This window comes from Gymnoscopelus microlampas, assembly GCF_963454915.1.
Source record: "Gymnoscopelus microlampas genome assembly, chromosome: 14".
NCBI lineage: Eukaryota > Metazoa > Chordata > Actinopteri > Myctophiformes > Myctophidae > Gymnoscopelus > Gymnoscopelus microlampas.
Genome location: NC_139951.1, coordinates 35,313,455 through 35,333,669, shown reverse-complemented (window position 1 = coordinate 35,333,669; position 20,215 = coordinate 35,313,455). Strand labels below are relative to the sequence as shown.

At 42.1% G+C, this 20,215-nt stretch overlaps 1 protein-coding gene across 1 annotated transcript in view; it reads left to right on the top strand.

The window, feature by feature from the left end:
- aatkb (apoptosis-associated tyrosine kinase b) overlaps positions 1–15,207 on the top strand; it is a gene marked incomplete at its 5' end in the record, with an annotated part of 30,462 nt that extends 15,255 nt beyond the window's left edge. The window contains 8 exons of the mRNA XM_084078310.1: positions 1,583–1,716; positions 2,878–2,962; positions 3,706–3,827; positions 4,345–4,494; positions 5,269–8,812; positions 8,947–9,073; positions 10,498–10,714; positions 12,583–15,207. Coding sequence (XP_083934436.1) covers positions 1,583–1,716; positions 2,878–2,962; positions 3,706–3,827; positions 4,345–4,494; positions 5,269–8,812; positions 8,947–9,073; positions 10,498–10,712 — 4,377 coding nt within the window. The 3' untranslated portion in view covers positions 10,713–10,714; positions 12,583–15,207. The remainder of the gene's footprint in view (positions 1–1,582; positions 1,717–2,877; positions 2,963–3,705; positions 3,828–4,344; positions 4,495–5,268; positions 8,813–8,946; positions 9,074–10,497; positions 10,715–12,582) is intronic.
- Positions 15,208–20,215: the final 5,008 nt, after the last annotated feature.

Sequence of the window (20,215 nt, the reverse complement as noted above, 5' to 3'; positions counted from 1 at the left end):
CACGAATGGGTCATGACAAAAAGACACATCAAAACATATATTTTGTTAATGTGTACATTTTATTTTCTGCTGTAACTGTTGTGTTGTGTTGTGTCTACTGATTCACTTCATAATTGACGACTCTGCTACCCCCTATATTTATCCACACTACATTTCGGACACTAAAAATGCGTTTTTACAAACGTATTTAATGTTTTCGATTATCTGTATCAATCTCTCAACCATGATGACACAGGGTGTTCAGGTACACCACTGCAAAGGCATGGTGGGCAGGGACCAAACTTGTCTTCTTTGACTGTGTGACTGTCAGCACACAGGTGAAGGTGATAAACAAGAATAATGATGCTAATGAAGACGCTGAATGTCATCATCCATTTTGCATGACTTGACACGTACGTCTTGGCTGTGATTTGTGCAGGATTATTGTGATTAATCGGCACATAATCTGATTTACATATGTGATTAGAAACAGGTGCAGTGGACTAATGGGCTGCCAACCATGACCCCTCTGTTGTGTCTGCATATTAGTGGGAGAGAAAATGAAGCTAGAATGCTACACTGTTGTAGCCTGGGTAGAGTTGGAAGTTTTATTTTATTTTATTTTTTTAGCTAGGGTGACCTTTTAAACAAGACTGTGGTCCAACCATGGCCACTCATCATGCTACCTTCCCTGTCTTAGCCTCTTAAACCCGGGGTCCCCACATGATTTTGGGGGGGGGTCCCCGGATGACAGTAAAGTGACAATTTAAGGACTTTTAAGACCTTTTTAATACCTAAAAAAGAAATAAATTATATGAAAAAAGTCCATTACTGCATCAAAAGTAATCAACAAACTATACTATAAAAACTGGTCATACATTGGCCAAATTGTCAAATAATATAAGAAAAAATTAAATAGCTGATCTACAAGCTCACAACGCCTCACAAGGCGAGGCGTTGTGAGCTTGTAAATCAGCTATTTTCACAATATTTATCTGTGGAACCGAGTCGAACTAAATGTAATGCCTCAACTCCTTCAATTCCAAGTGCTTGTCAGGGTGGGGTCAAGGCCTGAAAAGGTTGAGAACCATTGAACAGTTAACCAACATATATCGGCATAGAAAGAAATAGGATCTATTGAGAAGGGGCTAAACTAGCGAAAAAAGGTGACAAGAAATCTCTTTGTCAAAAGTAGCAGGACACCTTGCGACGTGTTGGGAGCTTGTCATGTAGATGTATAGAAATATGTATTTTTTTATGAATGTTCACTCCCATAATAGCATAAATGTGGTTAAGACAGTCCTCTGCAGTCTGCACTATTGTTGCAGTCCAGTTTACAGCAGTATACAGAGTTTTACAAGGGTTTAATTCAATAGACACATCTGCCCCCAAGTGGTCAGAGGATGTAATGCCAAGTGTGCCCATGAAGAATTCTGCCCCAAAGTCGAGTATATACAGCAAAAGCTACAGGGACACATATTTACTAACTGTAGTGGCCGATTACATACAAAGGGACTAGAGTAGAACAGGATAGAATACAACAGCAGCATGTGAGCTCTGTGGGCGAGAGTCATGTTTTGTTTACTGTGCTTGCTGTGTCCAGGGAGATGTGAAAGGCTACTTGCGCAGCTGCAGGGCTTCAGACACCATGACCCCAGAGCCCCTTATTCTACAAAGGATGGCCTGTGACATCGCATCGGGCCTCTTACACCTGCACAAACACAACTTCACACACAGGTACAAACACAAAAATTCCACACACACACACACACACACACACACACACACACACACACACACACACACACACACACACACACACACACACACACACAGCAAACGCTACATCAGTTGCAATTTCAAGTTTACAATTTAGGCATCTTATCCGGAGCGACTCACAAGTGCGAGATCAGAGTGAGTCGCACAAACCCTGCTCAACAAACCACAGGGGTAAACACAAATAGTCACATAAGTAGAGTGCAAAGACAACAATTCAGCGCTTCAAAGAAACTAGGTAAACATCATCAATCTGCTACACAGACTGGATGGCTCCAGCCTCCACAGAGTGGAAGGATCTCTGACACTTGATGGTTTCTTCCTGGAACAATATCCTGGTGCTGCCTGAGTGTTTGTTCGTTGACTCCAGCATCAGTGATTTTGTTGCAGGGGGGGATGACCTGTCCTCTCCAGTCTTTATCCACTTCAATCTGGATGTCACATGTGCTCAATTAATAGAAAATGTTCCAAGTGCAATAACTACATCAATGATTATATATGTAGATTTGCATATAAACTCACTAATGAGCATTTGTTTATTAGAGTAATTAATTTAAGTTGCAATCCGTAACTTTAATGTCCTACCCGGGATTTGAACCTGGGTCTCAGGAGAGCCGAAGTTGCGGACGTTCTTCGAAGAAGGCATTCCCGCTTGGTCGGGGGAGATATTGCGATATGAGCTTATATGAGCTTTATTCATGCAAGTAATACATCAAGTACTGTAGGAAGACCATCTCCATTGAACCACTGCAGATGTGCTAGTCAACACTGTACTAACATATTCTACCATACAGATTGGTTCAAATAATGTTTTATCCATTAAACAAAGTTCCGGATTGCAGCTTTAATGAATGTATTGATTATTTTATTTGCAACATTCATCTCAGACAGACCTTTACTTGCCATGTAATTTGTGTTGATAAACTCCCTCTCTAAAAAGATAGCAGTTTGTCAATGTCAGATTGCTCAGAATAATGGCTCCAGCTCAGAGTTGCTTAATGCTGTTTGCATGCGGAGCATTCCAAATGCCACAGTGCATGGAGACACATGAGCCTGGCTCTGTGTGCTAATTTAGACTGTTATGGTTATAAATAATGGAAGCGTCCTGTCGCCGCCCCACAGTGACCTAGCGCTGAGGAACTGCCTGCTGACTGCTGATGTCACCGTCAAGATAGGAGACTATGGTCTGTCCCACACCAAGTACAAGGTACGTATCTGCAAAGGCAAATCGAATCCAACTAATCGATTTAACCAATTGTGGGAAGAAAATATAGATTTTAATCAAATAATCGATGTTGATTTTTTTTTACATTTGTAACAACTAAAGAAATATATATATTTCTTTAGTTTTTTTTTCATTTTTTTAAATACTATATGAAACAGGCTCACACCACGACAAGATCAGTGCTTTAATTCATCCAAAAAATTACTTATTTTCTATTGATTTGTGTCTCCTACCGGAGAGACCATGAAATGATTGCCTAGGAATACGACAAAAAAAAAAAAAACATGAATTCAAGGCTTCATGGGGTGTGTAATCGATAAAAAATAAGTATTTTTGAACAACTCCTTTAATCAATTACCATTTTATTTGTATTGTTATGGCATGACGAAAATACGGAGTCATACTTCATAGATAAGACGTAGACCGTTGATGTCACAAACTGGCCACATGGGCGTCATGCCGTTATTAGACCCCATCTTGTTTAATATTTCAAAATATTTTGGATTTTTATGCATTGTTGAGAGATTGAAAGTTACAGGTTTTTTCTTAGAGCAAGTAAAACAATAAATTGAAGAAATACATTACAGTAATAGAATATAAAATACACAGGTCATTATCTCTCATCATACATTCATATCATAAAATGTATTCACTGATTATTTCATGTGACTTTAACATTTGAACATAGAAACATGTAATTGGTTTAATGACGCCTCTGTGTCCAGGATGACTATTACGTGACGTCAGAGCAGATGTATGTGCCGCTGCGCTGGATGGCTCCAGAGCTGCTGGATGAGGTGCATGGAAACCTGCTAGTGGCTGACCAGAACCAACAGAGCAACATCTGGTACACACACACACACACACACACACACACACACACACACACACACACACACACACACACACACACACACACACACACACACACACACACACACACACACAAACACAAATTGTGATAGTGTCACAGTGTGTCAAGATTTGTCTAAATTTGTCAAAGATTTGACAAATTGTGTCAAATCTTTGACAAATTGTCTGTCAATGTGTCAAAATAAAAGACACATAGGGCTTGAGTGAAAATGCCACATTCTCTTTTCTCACATTCGTTTTTTTGTTGTTCTTTTTACAAATCGAACCCTGCACAAACACACACTCATTCACATGCATTCGCATTCATCCATGACACCTTTGATCTCGAAAAAAGAAATAAAGGAAGGCTATCCGTTTATAGCTCTTTTTTTTCAGATCAACTGAAATTGTCGCAAAAAAAAAGAGCTACGAAAAAGTTACTCACAAGTTAATTCATGATGAGGTCTCCACATAATACAAGGCGATATTCATCCTGTTGTGTTAATGTCCAGGTCTTTGGGGGTGACCATCTGGGAGCTGTTGGAGCTGGGAAACCAGCCCTACAGACACTACTCTGACAGGCAGGTACTGGCCCACGCTGTGAGGGAGCTGCAGCTACGACTACCCAAACCCATGCTCAAAGCACCCCTGGCTGAACGCTGGTGAGACACGCACGCACGCACGCACCTATGCACGCACATATGCACACACGCACACAATCATGGACACACACACACACATGCACTCACGTATGCACACATAAACAAACACCTGGAACACACACACACGCACGCACGCACGCACACACACATGCATGCTACATGCTGGGTGCACAATACCATAGAACCTTCAGTTATCCCTGGAGGCAAGAGGCAGTTCAAATGACACACGCACACACAGCTCCCACAAGCACCCTCTTGCTCTGTTCTCATTACAAATGGTAATCTGTGGCTCGGGCGCTGTGTTCCATCAGCATGTTGTATCCTGTACATACAACGAGCAACAAACCCCACCCACCCTTGAGCCCAGTATCAATGCTTTCATGGTGTATGAAAGACCAAATGCACCCATTATCTCTGGAGATGGAAAATACGATTAAAGCTCAGTTCTCCCAGTACGAGGGCCAGCTCATTTCCTCATTGGATTGTAATTAAAATGCAAATAAGGCAGGTTTCCCATTTCCTGTTTTGGTTTTCGAAATTGTTTTTTGGATGCTCTTTGTCCTCCGAGTACTCAGCTGCACGTCATAATGTCCTGTCTGCCTGTCTGTCTGCTTGTCTATTTGCATCTACAGTACATGTGAATACAGTAATTACACACGTGTGTGTGTGTGTGTGTGTGTGTGTGTGTGTGTGTGTGTGTGTGTGTGTGTGTGTGTGTGTGTGTGTGTGTGTGTGTGTGTGTGCGTGTGCGTGTGTGTACGCGTTCATCCCCAGGTATGAGGTGATGCAGTTCTGCTGGCTCCAGCCTGACCAGAGGCCCAATGCGGAAGAGGTTCACCTCCTGCTCAGCTACCTGTGTGCCAAGGGAGCCAGCGAGGTGGAGGAGGACTTTGAGAGGCGCTGGAACTCACTGCGGCCCAACATCGGCCACAGCAGCCACCGCAGTGCCTCTACCGTACTGCCGGACCACCCCTCCTCTTCCTCCTTCCCTCTCCTCGAGCAGTTCTCGGTCACCGACGGCTACCATTCGGAGTCCGGAGACGACATCCTGACGGTCACAGAGACCAGCCATGGTCTTAACTTTGAGTACAAGTGGGAGCAGGCGAGGGCAGAGCAGCCTTACCATGCCACCACAGCTTCCTCCGGCACCCTGGGCCAGGTCGACCGCCATTGCCAGAATCCATTTTACCCCCCGGGGGGCATGGTGGGGGGTTGCCCCGTGGAGGAGCTCAGCCTGGGAGTCTCTCCCCCCTACTACCAGCCCAAACAGCTCCATGCTCCGGGGGTGGTGCCTGTCCTCAGTGCCCACAGCCCCTCAGTGAGCAGCGAATACTACATCCGCATCGAGGAGCCGGTGGATTGCAACATTGACCTGGACTACACCATGTGCTCCTACAGCCCCGACTACCCGGGCAGCAGCGGGAGCTTCCTGACCGGAAGCGCAGACTCGGGGGAATGCATGGCCTGCCCTGGCCAGGCTAAGAACATGGGCTCTTATTGGTCGGCGGACATTCATAAGACAGACGTGTATGACTCCCACGACTCCAGCCCTGCCATCTCTCTGACAATGGAGCCTCTCCTGGGACAAGTGTCAGACGGCAGCCCCCTGAGACCCTGGGAGTCCGGTCACTATATATCCTATAAGGATCGAGACGGGGGCTACTACTATGAACACTCGCCCCCTATGGGCATGGACCACCACCGCTACCTGATTGGAGGGGAGTCTCCTGTGGAGCTACTTCAGGAAAGCTGGGGGTCGCGGAGCCTGCGGGAGGCCCTTGGAGAGTTGGAGAACCCTCTAGGGATAACGCCCGCTATCAACAGCCCGCAGGCCCAGGAAGCCTACAGAGACCACTACCTGGAGACCGGCCAGAGCACCGTCATAGGGAAGAATGTGACCGGAGGCTACTACGACATGATGGGCTCACTGAGGAAGACCATGCCAGGCCACACCAGGCACGGCAGCCACTCTATCAGCATCAACATGGAGACAGAGGGGGCGCTTTTCATCGGCCACCAAGACAGTGACACCGAAGAGGAGGACGAGGAGGATATATTCGTGGAGAGGCACAGCTGCAACACGTGGCCTGCCAAGCACCGTCACGGTGGCCAGGGCCACCACAGACGGGCTAGCCATAGCTGCAGGCAAGACGCCTATGTTGACTTCCACTACACAATGCCCAGTACAGACATTGAGGACTCATGGCCGGAGGAGCACAGCTTGACCTTCCACTCTCTGCCAAAACGCATTGACTACCTGGAGCCCCACCAGGCCAAAGATAACAGCTCCTGCCTTACGCTCAGCAACCACCATACGGTGGTGCCATCGGACGCCTATGCCTACCTGTGCCACGAGGACGAGGCCGATGTGCCCGTGCCGAGTGAATGCTGCCACTCTCACTTTGTCGACCCCCTCACCGGCCTGCTGGTGATGAACTACAGCCACAGTGACTACGACAGAGATAAGTTAATCGACATCCCCGGCAACGAGGATTCACCCAATCTATCGCCCGCCCCCGGGGGTCCCGTTGTAGCCAAACCTGCCTCGTTAAAGACTGACACACCCGCTATACACAGCTTGGAACAGTACGTTGACGTTATGATTGATGATACCACGAGCATAGAGAAAGACGATGACAAAATCAAAGATGTGATCGTGAAGAACCCGGTAGAGCCCGAGCTAGAAGAGGTGATGCTGATAATGGCTAAAGCCAGCCCGCCTCCCACAGACAACATGCATGTGATGGAGGCCCTGACAGAGCCTGACTCAGAGTTGAGTCAAACTGTGGACAGCGGCGTGGACAGAGGCTGCTCCAGCGTCAGCCTCATAGACATCCTGGACTGTAGTGATGACGAGGACGATGATGATGACATCACGGACGACATCACGGACGTCACCTCTGGCATATTTGCCGACGAGTCTGGCGAGCTTAACGTGTCGCCTGCGTTTAAGTCACTGCAGAAGCAAGTGGGAACACCCGACTCCATGGACTCCGTCGACCTGCCGTCCACGACGGGGTTTTGTGAGGGCTTCAGCCCCGCGTCCTCACACCCCTCCAGTTCACCCAAGGCCATGGACAGTGGCTATGACACGGAAAACAATGAAAGCCCAGAGTTTGTCCCCAAGGAGCCTCACGAGCCACGCGACCAACCCCCGACGAAGCCCAGCCTTGACACCAGCCTGGAGGAGGAAGAAGAGGCGGAGGAGGAGGGAGTAGAGACCGAGGTGGCACCCGAAGATGCAGAATTGTCACTTGGGGAAGACTTGGCGTCAACATCCTTACAAACCGCTGACCCGGTTCTTGTACCGCTGAGTGACAAGAACCCGTACAGGGACTCCGCCTACTTCTCAGACTACGAAAATGAGAAGCTGACGAGAGATGACTGGGGAAAAGCGAGGGATGAGTTAAATGCCAACATGGAGGAGAGGATGACAGAACAAAAGGGTGAAAAAAGGAAGAAGGAAGAGGAGGAAGAGGACGAGGGGGATGCAGGGGACACTGAAGCTCTTTTGGAGGAGAACAAACACATGGAACTCCACGTAAAAAACATGTTTAATGACAGAGAACCATGCTCCTCTCCGCCTCCAGACATGGATGCATGCCAGATAGCAGAGAGTAGCCAGGATGACACACTGGAGCTGTCAGAGTGTGCCACTTCTACAGCCGAGGAAGGGCTGGATGAATGGCCTTCCCAGGTAGAGAGTTCATCACTGGGGGACTGGGCTGCAGAGGTGGTGGGAGCCATGGAGGAAGCTCTTGACGCTCTAAATGGAGACAGTAGCTCTGGCATCAAGACAGAGGATGGAGAAGTATTCACCACAGAAGTCTCCAGTGTCCAGTCTGCTGAGGTGTCAGAAAAAATGAAGCACACGATTCACCACAAGTCATCGACGACACCCAGCGAAATAACAACCCCTTTGCTGAAGGATGAGGTGGCGCCGCATAACGCGGTGAACCCCAGGCGTTTTGTGTGCTCCTCCCCTCCTCCGCCCTCCGTCTCTCTACCTGCCCTCTCTCCAACAGAGGGCCGGGTGTCTGCCGCCGACGGGGGGGAGGCGGACGGGGAAGAGGCCGACTCGGACGACAGTGAGGACTCTGACGAGGAGCTGCGGAACTACAGTGTGCAGGATGAGCAGAGTGAAGACGAGTGCTACCCCGTGCCCGTCGTGGTGAGTAGCAATGACGATGCCCACAACCTGCGCAGCCTTCTCAAGATGCCCACGCTGCTCACCGCCGAGACCCTGGATGACCAGCTAGAGCGCAAGAAGAAGGTGGTGTCTTTCTTTGATGATGTCACTGTCTACCTGTTCGATCAAGTGAGTCAAGTCATAAAGAGGATAATCCCTCTTAGGCCAAGCCACTGCCATGGCAGTGTCTAAGCATTTTTTCTTTAAATGCAACTGTTATTGCTAATACTTCTCTTGTGCTCTCGTAACTTTTTTTCCATTAGGAAAGCCCTACCAAAGAGCTGGCTGAGCATGGATTCCCTCCGTCAGAGTGTCAAAGTTCACAGGGGAAAGCCAGAGAAAAGGTCAATGCCTCAGATGACTCCTCCGACGGAAATATTTCAGAGGAGAGTAAGTAAAGAGCGAAGCCTTGTTTTTTGGTTATTTTTTTTATGGCTCTGCAGGAATCTAGTTGTCTATAAGAGGATCGGTCTGCGTGACTTTGTGTGTCTGGGTGTCTAGATCTTGAAAACCCCCTGGATTAATCAGCGCCACCATTATTGTACGGTATACACTGCCAGTAGACCACAGAAGTGAGAGGGGTAATATTTTTTTTGGTCACAAATGTTTAATTCTCTTATATTTAACTCTCTGATCGGACTCCTCATACATCATAGATACTGTATGTCATAGATCAGGGGTCTTCAACAGGGGATCCGGGACCCCTGGGAGGCCCTCAGAGATACTGCAGGGGGGTCGCCAAATCTTTGTGTGATAGGGACTTTATTTTAAATTTTTAGATGAACCACTTGAACACTCGTATCCATATTCTGGGAAAATAGCAGATCTACAAGCTCACAACGCGCCTGCGATCGGCTATTTTCGGCAAAGAGGTTTGGTGTACAGGGAGAAAAGAGCAGACCAAGTACGAGCCAAAGGTCAAGTTTGCAATTGAGGGTTTAAGTCGTTACATGACTTTAAACACACATTTAACATGAATCCAATATGTAGTTCGGGGTCTCTGCTTCATCTCTCTGTCAGCTAAGGGGTCCTTGGCCTGAAGAACGTTGAAGACCCCTGTGTACATAGATGACTGACGTCACAGCAGGCTGTCCACTTGAAGACCGAGATCCAAATTTGGAGTCTCGCCGTTCCCACGGTGGACCCGAGATCCACATGATTAGTCATCAGTGTTGAATTGAACAAAAACATACCAATTACCAAGTCTGATACTATACCAGTCGTGGACAAACTCAGTGAGCACCTGTGGTGTAAAATAACTAAGTACATTTACTCAAGTACTGTACTTAAGTACAGTTTTGAGGTATTTTTACTTTACTGGAGTATTTCCAATTTTCAGTGCTTTTACTTCTACTCCACTACATCTCAGAGGCAAATATTGTACTTTTACTCCACTATTATTTGAAAACTTGAGTTACTAGATACTTTGAAGATGTTGATTATTATTACAAAACATACATTACACTAACCACTTCAGCCCCATATATATTTTGGCCATATGAAAATAGCCGATCTACAAGCTCGCATTGTGAGCCTGTAGATCTGCTATGTTCAAAAGATTATTTTTTTTTAAACTTTTTCTGCATAATGAGTAATTTTCCTTGTGGTACTTTAAGTACATTTTTATGCCAATACTTTTGTACTTTTCCTCAAGTAAATTTTTAATTCCGGACTTTCACTTGTAATAAAGTATTTCCACATTGCAGTATTGATACTTCTACTTAAGTGAAAAAAATGGAGTACTTTCTCCACCACTGGTGAGCACTGAAAACATTGCGTCTGTGCTCATACATTTCCTGTTTGTGTCACTGCAGGTGCAGGGTACGAATGGGAGGATGACTTCCCATTGCTCCCTCTGCCCACGTCCAAGATGGCGTCCGGCTCTCCTCCTCCGCCTCCTCGCTCCACTCCTAAGGCCCGCCCGGAGCCCAAGCCAGCTGTGAAGTACTCCAGATTCACCGTCTCCCCCTCCAACGTGTCCCGCTTCTCCATCACACACGTGTCCGACTCTGACATGGACTCAGCGTGAAGGTGGGTTCAGCTCTGAGATGAATGTTAACCTAATTTAACCCATTAAGACCTGTACAAGCTCATAGCGCGGCACTCGGTGTCGCGCTTTGAGCTTGTAGATCTGCTATTTTTGAACAGCCAAAGAAATCTAGAAAATGACAGAGATGCGTTCCCGGATTGAATGGGTTAACCTAATTTAAAGTCTGTCGCACAACTGTGTTGCGGTGTTAATTTTGACAGCACATTTTGATTTGGTTTTAGTCATAGTCTTTTGAATAAAGTTTCCTTTAGTTTTAGTCATAGTCTTTTGAATAACATTTTATTTGTTCATAGTCTTTTGAATAAAATGTCACTTATTTTTAGTCATAGTCTTTTGAATAAACTTTTATTTAATTCTAGCCATATCTGAAATGTTTTAGTTTTAGTCTAGTTTTAGTCTACTAAATATCATAAGATTTTAGTCGACTAAATCTACAGTTGTAGCCGATCCACAAGCTCACAACGCGTCTCGCTGCGACGCGGTGTGAGCTTGTAAATCAGCTATTTTCAAAGCGCAACCAAACATAAAATGACTTGTCTTTTAGTTCTACTGGATTCCACTAGTCCCTCCCTAACATTTTAGTCTAGTTTGTATTTGTGGATGAAATTGTCAATATATTCAGTCTTAGTTTTAGTCATCATAGCTTAGTTTTTATTTAGTTTTCGTCAGTGAAAAAAGGTAGTCGACGAACATTTTTTGTCATAGTTTTAGTCGTCGGAATTAACACTGCCGTGTTACTTGCCGACTTGAACGACAGTGAACAGAGGCTGGCTCGTGAGACTACTTGCCTACTAGGTCTGTTCTTTTCGGCAAGCAACACCGTTCAAATGGGGTATAAATTGAGCTTGAATTAATTAAAAACAATCATTTGCCCCTGCAGACTAAAAGGGTGATGTTATTGAGCTTGTTTCCATGTGATCTTGAATTTATCTGGTTAAACAATACATGGCATACAGTATGTTGTTTTTTCCTCATTGCTGTATACACAATGTCATTCAAATGGCTGCCTGTTCGTTTTAGAGTTGATTCTTCAATTTCACTTGATTTTAAAGCTGGAAAGAAAGCTATATTTCTGACCTTACCTCCCCCTGTGCCATCAGAGGCCATGCAGTCCTCAAATGCTGCTTCCAAAATCTAGACTATCTGTCTGTCTGTCTGTCTGTCTGTCTGTCTGTCTGTCTGTCTGTCTGTCTGTCTTACAGCCCGACGACCTTTGCTGCGTGTCTCTCCCCGTCTCTCTCTCCCTCTTTCCTGTTTTCGTCACTGAAAACTATCAATAAAGGCAGAAAATCCAAAAACAAATAAAAAAACAAACAACATATATAGTATATTCACAATGCGATAGTAGAAGAGATTGCATAGAATTTTGCAACAAAAAAATCTTATTTGTATGTAAGAAAATAAAACAAACATACTCATACATTCATTACATTACTTTTTTTGTGCATCAACAAAACCATCATATTACTTTGGCATCGAAAGGGTGACATGCTATGAAAAATGTCATACTAGGCTATTATATAGCGTGAAAAAAATCTATGGTGTCAAAGATGTATTGAAAAATATGCAATAATAATCCATGTTGTCAAATGAACACCATTTAAATGTGTGAAACTTAACCAGATCCACAGCTGCTTATGGTGCACCAGGCAGCTGTTTTGACAACAAATACTCAATCATATTTCTCTCTCTTAAGAGTCACCTAATTATTGCTGTCTATAATCTATATTATGACATACAGTACAACAAATGACTACTGTACATGGCTTTAAGACATGCATCCATTAGGGGGATCTCTTAGAAGAAAAGTGGAACCTTATATTCAGTAACAATTATCTCTTCTCTGCAGGAAGTGGCGAGGATGGGGACAGAGTGAGATCTACTACCCCGTGTGGACAGCACTAGCATGACTTCTGTTTGGTTTCGGACGTCAGGTTTTAGAAAACCGTCAGACAGTGCCTCTTATTGTCTAGTGGACACTTTTCAAAATGGATTTCCTCCTCATCAGGATAGGGGAGTGTCTTAATTATTTTAGAATGATTAAAAGAGTATGGTAATATATACAAACTACAGAATAATATATTGGGTCGAATTGAACATATTTTTGGAGTGAAAAGGCAGAGAACTATGGAGGGGGAAAAAGCATCACAAGTTTGTGACGCAATTCACCTTTTATTTATAATGGAACCATACTGTATATGACATGGAACCAGCATGGCTTTCCAGTAGGACAGTTAATTTATTATGTATATGCTGAGTGAATGGACACAAACTTTGGCTTTTCACCAAAGGAGAAATTGCTTTCCTTGTCATCATGAGTATTATCGAAAATCCTTTATGTATCACAAGTAATATAATAATGACAATATTTGGGTCAATTCAGGACCAACGGACACATGGGTGAGACCCAGAATGTTACAAAAAAAGAAGCAAATGGAAGTCTCATGGTTCCTGCCTTGTTACATTCTGGCTGTCGCGATGAAAACAGCTCATCTAACTTGGACAATGCAGCATTTTGTGATTCTATCAGTGTTTTTATGTTATTTTATCAGGACCGCTACTGTACTATTTTACATAATATATATGGCTCATATGCTTTGTACCAAATTGAGTGCCAGCATCACCATCACTCCCAGTAACCCTTCGTTGTATGCTCTAAAACAGTGATTCTCAACGTGGGGTCCAGGGAACCCCAGGCCCAGGGGTCCTTGACGGGGTTCCACAGGGTCCCCAGCAAAATGAGTAACAGTTTAACCACTTTAAACTCATTTTATACTTTGGCTATTCCAAAATAGCAAATGTACAAGCTCACAAGGCGTTGTATCGTGACAATTTTGTGAACAATTGTGAAAAATGTTGAATAATTTAAAAAAAAGAAAAAAATGTCTTCTCTTATGGGGGTCCCTGGCACAAAATCCTTTCAGATGGGCGTCTGTGGCCAAATACATTTATATTTTGGGGTCCTTTACATGTTTGAGAACCACTCCTCTAAAACATTTAGCCCAGTGTTCCATTTGATTTCTAGCATTGTATGGTTTCAAGGTCTTATGAAAAGCCATCTGTTATTCGTGTGGGATTAAAAAGGGAATTATTTTTGAGTTTAGGGTTCAGGTACTGAGTGAAAGTGTAAAACCCTTTTTCATACTAGTGAACAAACTTGTGTGGGGAGGAAATTTAAGAGGATTACATGCATATACATTTCCTCTCTGGGCCAGTACACCACAGTTCATATGAGTACACTAATATGAAAAGAAAAACATATTACGCACATTATATTTGACTGCAAAGAGATTTCTTGTCCAAGTTTATTTCAGCACACAGTTGACAATTCTCAGTTAGGGTTAGGCCCATTAACATGAAGAAATTAGGAGAACTGCCTGCCCTTCTGAACTGTCACTTGCTCTAATTGGGTTTGAGTTTGTCTGTTTCTTTGTTTTGTACTATGATCACAGTAGGCTACTAGAATTTGAACTGCTGTACCTTGTCAGATTCAGAGCTCATGTCTTCATCTTCACAATTTGGGCAATCTACTGTACAAAGAAAAACAAGCTTGATCAACACACCGAACAGTAGCAGAATAATATTTATAGCGCACAATGCTCGGATGAAATCACTCCTGATGAATATAAAAAATTCATATGGCTTTACTTTGACCGATTGAGGGGAAATGGATCAGTTAATCAACTAATGCATTGAATGTTAGCCTAACTTGTCTATTCAGTTGTGCAGTAGTTGGTTGAGAGGCAACAATACGTTGAAAAGGACAATAAAGTTTTAGTTTGGTTTTAGTTTTAAATGTTACAGATATTTCACTAACCCTAAACCCTAACCCTATGGTTAGTGGGGAACATAGAACCCGGGTAACATAGGGATGGCCCAGTTTAAATCACCCTTAAAGGGGTTGAGCCTGTTGGAAAATAATTGGTTGGTTGCTGCTATTTCATATCACAGTTGGCATCAAAGCCTTTAAGAACCAGGGTGCCACATATCGAAAAGCTCCTCTCCCTGATCAACATGTAGTGTGTTCTATGTATTTGTTTGCCTCCTCTCTCTCTAGGTTGTCTAGGTAGCCCCCTAGCTTAATTAATATTCTGTAATAGTTTAGCATAGAACCATCTAGACAAGCAGTATGTGCTATTTTTGTATCAAGAAAACTAAATAACTTCTAAGAACATTGATGTACTGTACTGTATGTGTGCCAGAGGGAAGGTAAAAAGAAGATCACTCTATGTTTATTGTTGCCAAAGAGATGTTTTGTGGTTCCGGGGCAAGGGAACAGGACTGATAGGCATTGTTTTTACCATATGGTGCTGAGGGGACAGAGAGACACAGGGAAGCAGTGTTGGCCTTGCACTGATCGCGACAAGCAGGAGTACTTATAAAGATATGATAGTAATACAGTATGTGCCCCTGATCACTGACTTGGTCACATTTACTTTCTGTACCTTCTATCAGATATAAATAAAGTCTGTTTTTCACGTCCAATTGTTTTGATCTTCTTTTGGGTTTATTATTTATGTACAGATAAAGGATTCACCTTATACAAGATGAGGTAAAAAAGAGAGTGAGGAGGGAGAGAGACCAAAAATAAAGAGTTGAAGGAACCAAGATTCACACCCTCAACCTCAGGGTTGTGAAGCCTCACATTTACACTTATGCCACCAGGCCTTTCACACTATCACGCTATTTATAACATATGGTTTGAAACCATCAAGGACACGTTTTACCTGGTTCTTGTACCTTTATCGAATCTTTCAGTGAAGAGTCTACAAGAGAACAAAGAAGGTCCAGTATGAACCATGGTGGAGCATTCTCACCTGGCTCTTGTATACTATATTAAAACTACTATGTTTATTATATTTGAAATAGGGCTCAAGTGGAATTCGTAATTCATAATGTACTGTTTTCCCACTTCCTATAAATGTAGTGGAGTCAAAAGCACAATATTTCTCTTTGAAATGTAATGGAGCTAAAGTCATAAAGTTAATTATAAAAAAAGGTAAAGTACACATACTCAAAAGGCCCTATACTCGTTTCCCTTTGCCGCATCCACAATGCATGGGAAGCTTAAAGTTAAATATCTCCCAAACTACAAATGATTTCAAAGAAAAAATCTCAAGCATGCATGTCCACAGTAAGGTGGGATTTTTGAACTGTGAATGGAGTTTCTAGGTGAAAGTGTTTTTTTGTGTTTTTTTTAGGTCCCAAATTCTTCCATCGACCTCCATTATAAATCTCTGAACTTTTAAAGGAGTACAATTCTAAAACTATTAAAGATTTCAAAGATTCCTTTTCAGGCAAATATGTCCACAGTAAGATGAAAATTTTAAAGTATGAATGGGGTTACTAACAGTAAGTATGTAGGATTAGTAGCCTGTACTCGTTTCCCTTTGCCGCATCCACAATGCATGGGGCGCTTAAAGTTAAATATCTCCCAAACTACAAATGATTTCAAAGAAAAAATCTCAAGCATGCATGTCCACAGTAAGGTGGAATTTTTGAACTGAATGGAATTTCTAGGTGAAAGTGTTTTTTTGTGTTTTTTTGAGGACCCAAATTCTTCCATCGACCTCCATTATAAATCTCTGAACTTTTAAAGGAGTACAATTCTAAAACTATTAAACATTTCAAAGATTCCTTTTCAGGCAAACATGTCCACAGTAAGATGAACATTTTAAAGTATGAATGGGGTTACTAGCAGTAACTATGTAGGATTAGTAGCCTATGTACTCGTTTCCCTTTGCCGCATCCACAATGCATGGGGCGCTTAAAGTTAAATATCTCCCAAACTACAAATGATTTCAAAGAAAAAATCTCAAGCATGCATGTCCACAGTAAGGTGGATTTTTTGAACTGTGAATGGAGTTTCTAGGTGAAAGTGTTTTTTTGTGGTTTTTTTTACATCCCAAATTCTTCCATCGACCTCCATTATAAATCTCTGAACTTTTAAAGGAGTACAATTCTAAAACTATTAAAGATTTCAAAGATTCCTTTTCAGGCAAATATGTCCACAGTAAGATGAAAATTTTAAAGTATGAATGGGGTTACTAACAGTAAGTATGTAGGATTAGTAGCCTGTACTCGTTTCCCTTTGCCGCATCCACAATGCATGGGGCGCTTAAAGTTAAATATCTCCCAAACTACAAATGATTTCAAAGAAAAAATCTCAAGCATGCATGTCCACAGTAAGGTGGAATTTTTGAACTGAATGGAATTTCTAGGTGAAAGTGTTTTTTTGTGTTTTTTTGAGGACCCAAATTCTTCCATCGACCTCCATTATAAATCTCTGAACTTTTAAAGGAGTACAATTCTAAAACTATTAAACATTTCAAAGATTCCTTTTCAGGCAAACATGTCCACAGTAAGATGAACATTTTAAAGTATGAATGGGGTTACTAGCAGTAACTATGTAGGATTAGTAGCCTATGTACTCGTTTCCCTTTGCCGCATCCACAATGCATGGGGCGCTTAAAGTTAAATATCTCCCAAACTACAAATGATTTCAAAGAAAAAATCTCAAGCATGCATGTCCACAGTAAGGTGGATTTTTTGAACTGTGAATGGAGTTTCTAGGTGAAAGTGTTTTTTTGTGGGTTTTTTTATATCCCAAATTCTTCCATCGACCTCCATTATAAATCTCTGAACTTTTAAAGGAGTACAATTCTAAAACTATTAAAGATTTCAAAGATTCCTTTTCAGGCAAATATGTCCACAGTAAGATGAAAATTTTAAAGTATGAATGGGGTTACTAACAGTAAGTATGTAGGATTAGTAGCCTGTACTCGTTTCCCTTTGCCGCATCCACAATGCATGGGGCGCTTAAAGTTAAATATCTCCCAAACTACAAATGATTTCAAAGAAAAAATCTCAAGCATGCATGTCCACAGTAAGGTGGAATTTTTGAACTGAATGGAATTTCTAGGTGAAAGTGTTTTTTTGTGTTTTTTTGAGGACCCAAATTCTTCCATCGACCTCCATTATAAATCTCTGAACTTTTAAAGGAGTACAATTCTAAAACTATTAAACATTTCAAAGATTCCTTTTCAGGCAAACATGTCCACAGTAAGATGAACATTTTAAAGTATGAATGGGGTTACTAGCAGTAACTATGTAGGATTAGTAGCCTATGTACTCGTTTCCCTTTGCCGCATCCACAATGCATGGGGCGCTTAAAGTTAAATATCTCCCAAACTACAAATGATTTCAAAGAAAAAATCTCAAGCATGCATGTCCACAGTAAGGTGGATTTTTTGAACTGTGAATGGAGTTTCTAGGTGAAAGTGTTTTTTTGTGGTTTTTTTTATATCCCAAATTCTTCCATCGACCTCCATTATAAATCTCTGAACTTTTAAAGGAGTACAATTCTAAAACTATTAAACATTTCAATGATTCCTTTTCAGGCAAACATGTCCACAGTAAGATGAACATTTTAAAGTATGAATGGGGTTACTAGCAGTAACTATGTAGGATTAGTAGCCTGTACTCGTTTCCCTTTGCCGCATCCACAATGTATGGGGCGCTTAAAGTTAAATATCTCCCAAACTACAAATGATTTCAAAGAAAAAATCTCAAGCATGCATGTCCACAGTAAGGTGGAATTTTTGAACTGTGAATGGAGTTTCCAGGTGAAAGTGTTTTTTTGTGTTTTTTTTAGGTCCCAAATTCTTCCATCGAACTCCATTATAAATCTCTGAACTTTTAAAGGAGTACAATTCTAAAACTATTAAACATTTCAAAGATTCCTTTTCAGGCAAACATGTCCACAGTAAGATGAACATTTTAAAGTATGAATGGGGTTACTAGTAGTAAGTATGTAGGATTAGTAGCCTGTACTCGTTTCCCTTTGCCGCATCCACAATGCATGGGGTGCTTAAAGTTAAATATCTCCCAAACTACAAATGATTTCAAAGAAAAAATCTCAAGCATGCATGTCCACAGTAAGGTGGAATTTTTGAACTGTGAATGGAGTTTCTAGGTGAAAGTGTTTTTTTGAGGTCCCAAATTCTTCCATCGACCTCCATTATAAATCTCTGAACTTTTAAAGGAGTACAATTCTAAAACTATTAAACATTTCAAAGATTCCTTTTCAGGCAAACATGTCCACAGTAAGATGAACATTTTAAAGTATGAATGGGGTTACTAGCAGTAAGTATGTAGGATTAGTAGCCTGTACTCGTTTCCCTTTGCCGCATCCACAATGCATGGGGCGCTTAAAGTTAAATATCTCCCAAACTACAAATGATTTCAAAGAAAACATCTCAAGCATGTATGTCCACAGTAAGGTGGAATTTTTGAACTGTGAATGAAGTTTCTAGGTGAAAGTGTTTTTTTTATGTCCCAAATTCTTCCATCGACCTCCATTATAAATCTCTGAACCTTTAAAGGAGTACACAGCACAGATGTACGCCCAGGCAAGGATAACTTTTATTACAGTTTGTAAAAGTGACAGTTTCATGCTCATTGTCTGATGTGACTTTAAGGTTGACATGTAAATCAGTGTGAATGCTAATGTGCACTTCATTGCCATCATCAATGTATGATTATTTGTCTAATTGTTTGTTTTTAATGTCACCTTTTCTTCAATAAAACCCTGCCAACTACACCATATGGCCTTTGAGTTCTTGTTCTTGTCAGCCTAAATTGTTCACAGCACAGCTATCTATTTTTATATTTAATTCTTGTGACTGGTGTGGTTGTCATGGTTACTAACCATGTGTCATGTGTGTCAGAATGATTGGAGGGCGGAGTGTGTCATCAGTGGAGATCTGGCCCACCTGGATTGTCCTCTATAAAAGAGGTGGCTGGACTTCATTCTTGTTCTCTCTCTCACCGTGAAGCTCACTGGGAGCACTCCTGCCTTTTGGATTTTGCTTGTTAAAGAACAAGATCACTGTGGTGGGGAGGTTTGGGTTGTGTAGTTACCTTGTCATGATGTAACTCCAAAGGTGAACAAGTAATCTAAAATAATTGCTGTATAATAATTAAATGGAAATTGATCATTCAAAATATGCTCCTCATTGACATTGTACGGTGAAACGGCTCTCAAAGTCACTCTTTTAGCACGTAAACGAACACAAACAAAGCTGATTCAGTCAATATAGAACATCACCAAACCCAGTACTGTTTAAAAAAAAAAAAAAAAAAGTCAACTTCCTGTTGATTTTGCTATTTGAAGATCCAGATCCGCGGATCCAGTCCGAGTTCTTTTTAATAAAAATAGCAAAATCAACAGGATGTTAGCATTTTTATTTAAAAAACAAACGGTACTGGGTTAGGTGATGTTCTATATAGTCTGAATCAACTTTATTTGCGTTCGTTTGTGCTAAAAGAGTGACTTTGAGAGCTGTTTCAGCCTACAATGTAATTCAATGAGGAGCATATTTTTTTTATTATCAATGGAGCAATTATTTTAGATTTCTTGCCCACCTTTGGAGATGCATCATGGCAAGGTAACTACACAACCCAAACCTCTACCAAAGTGG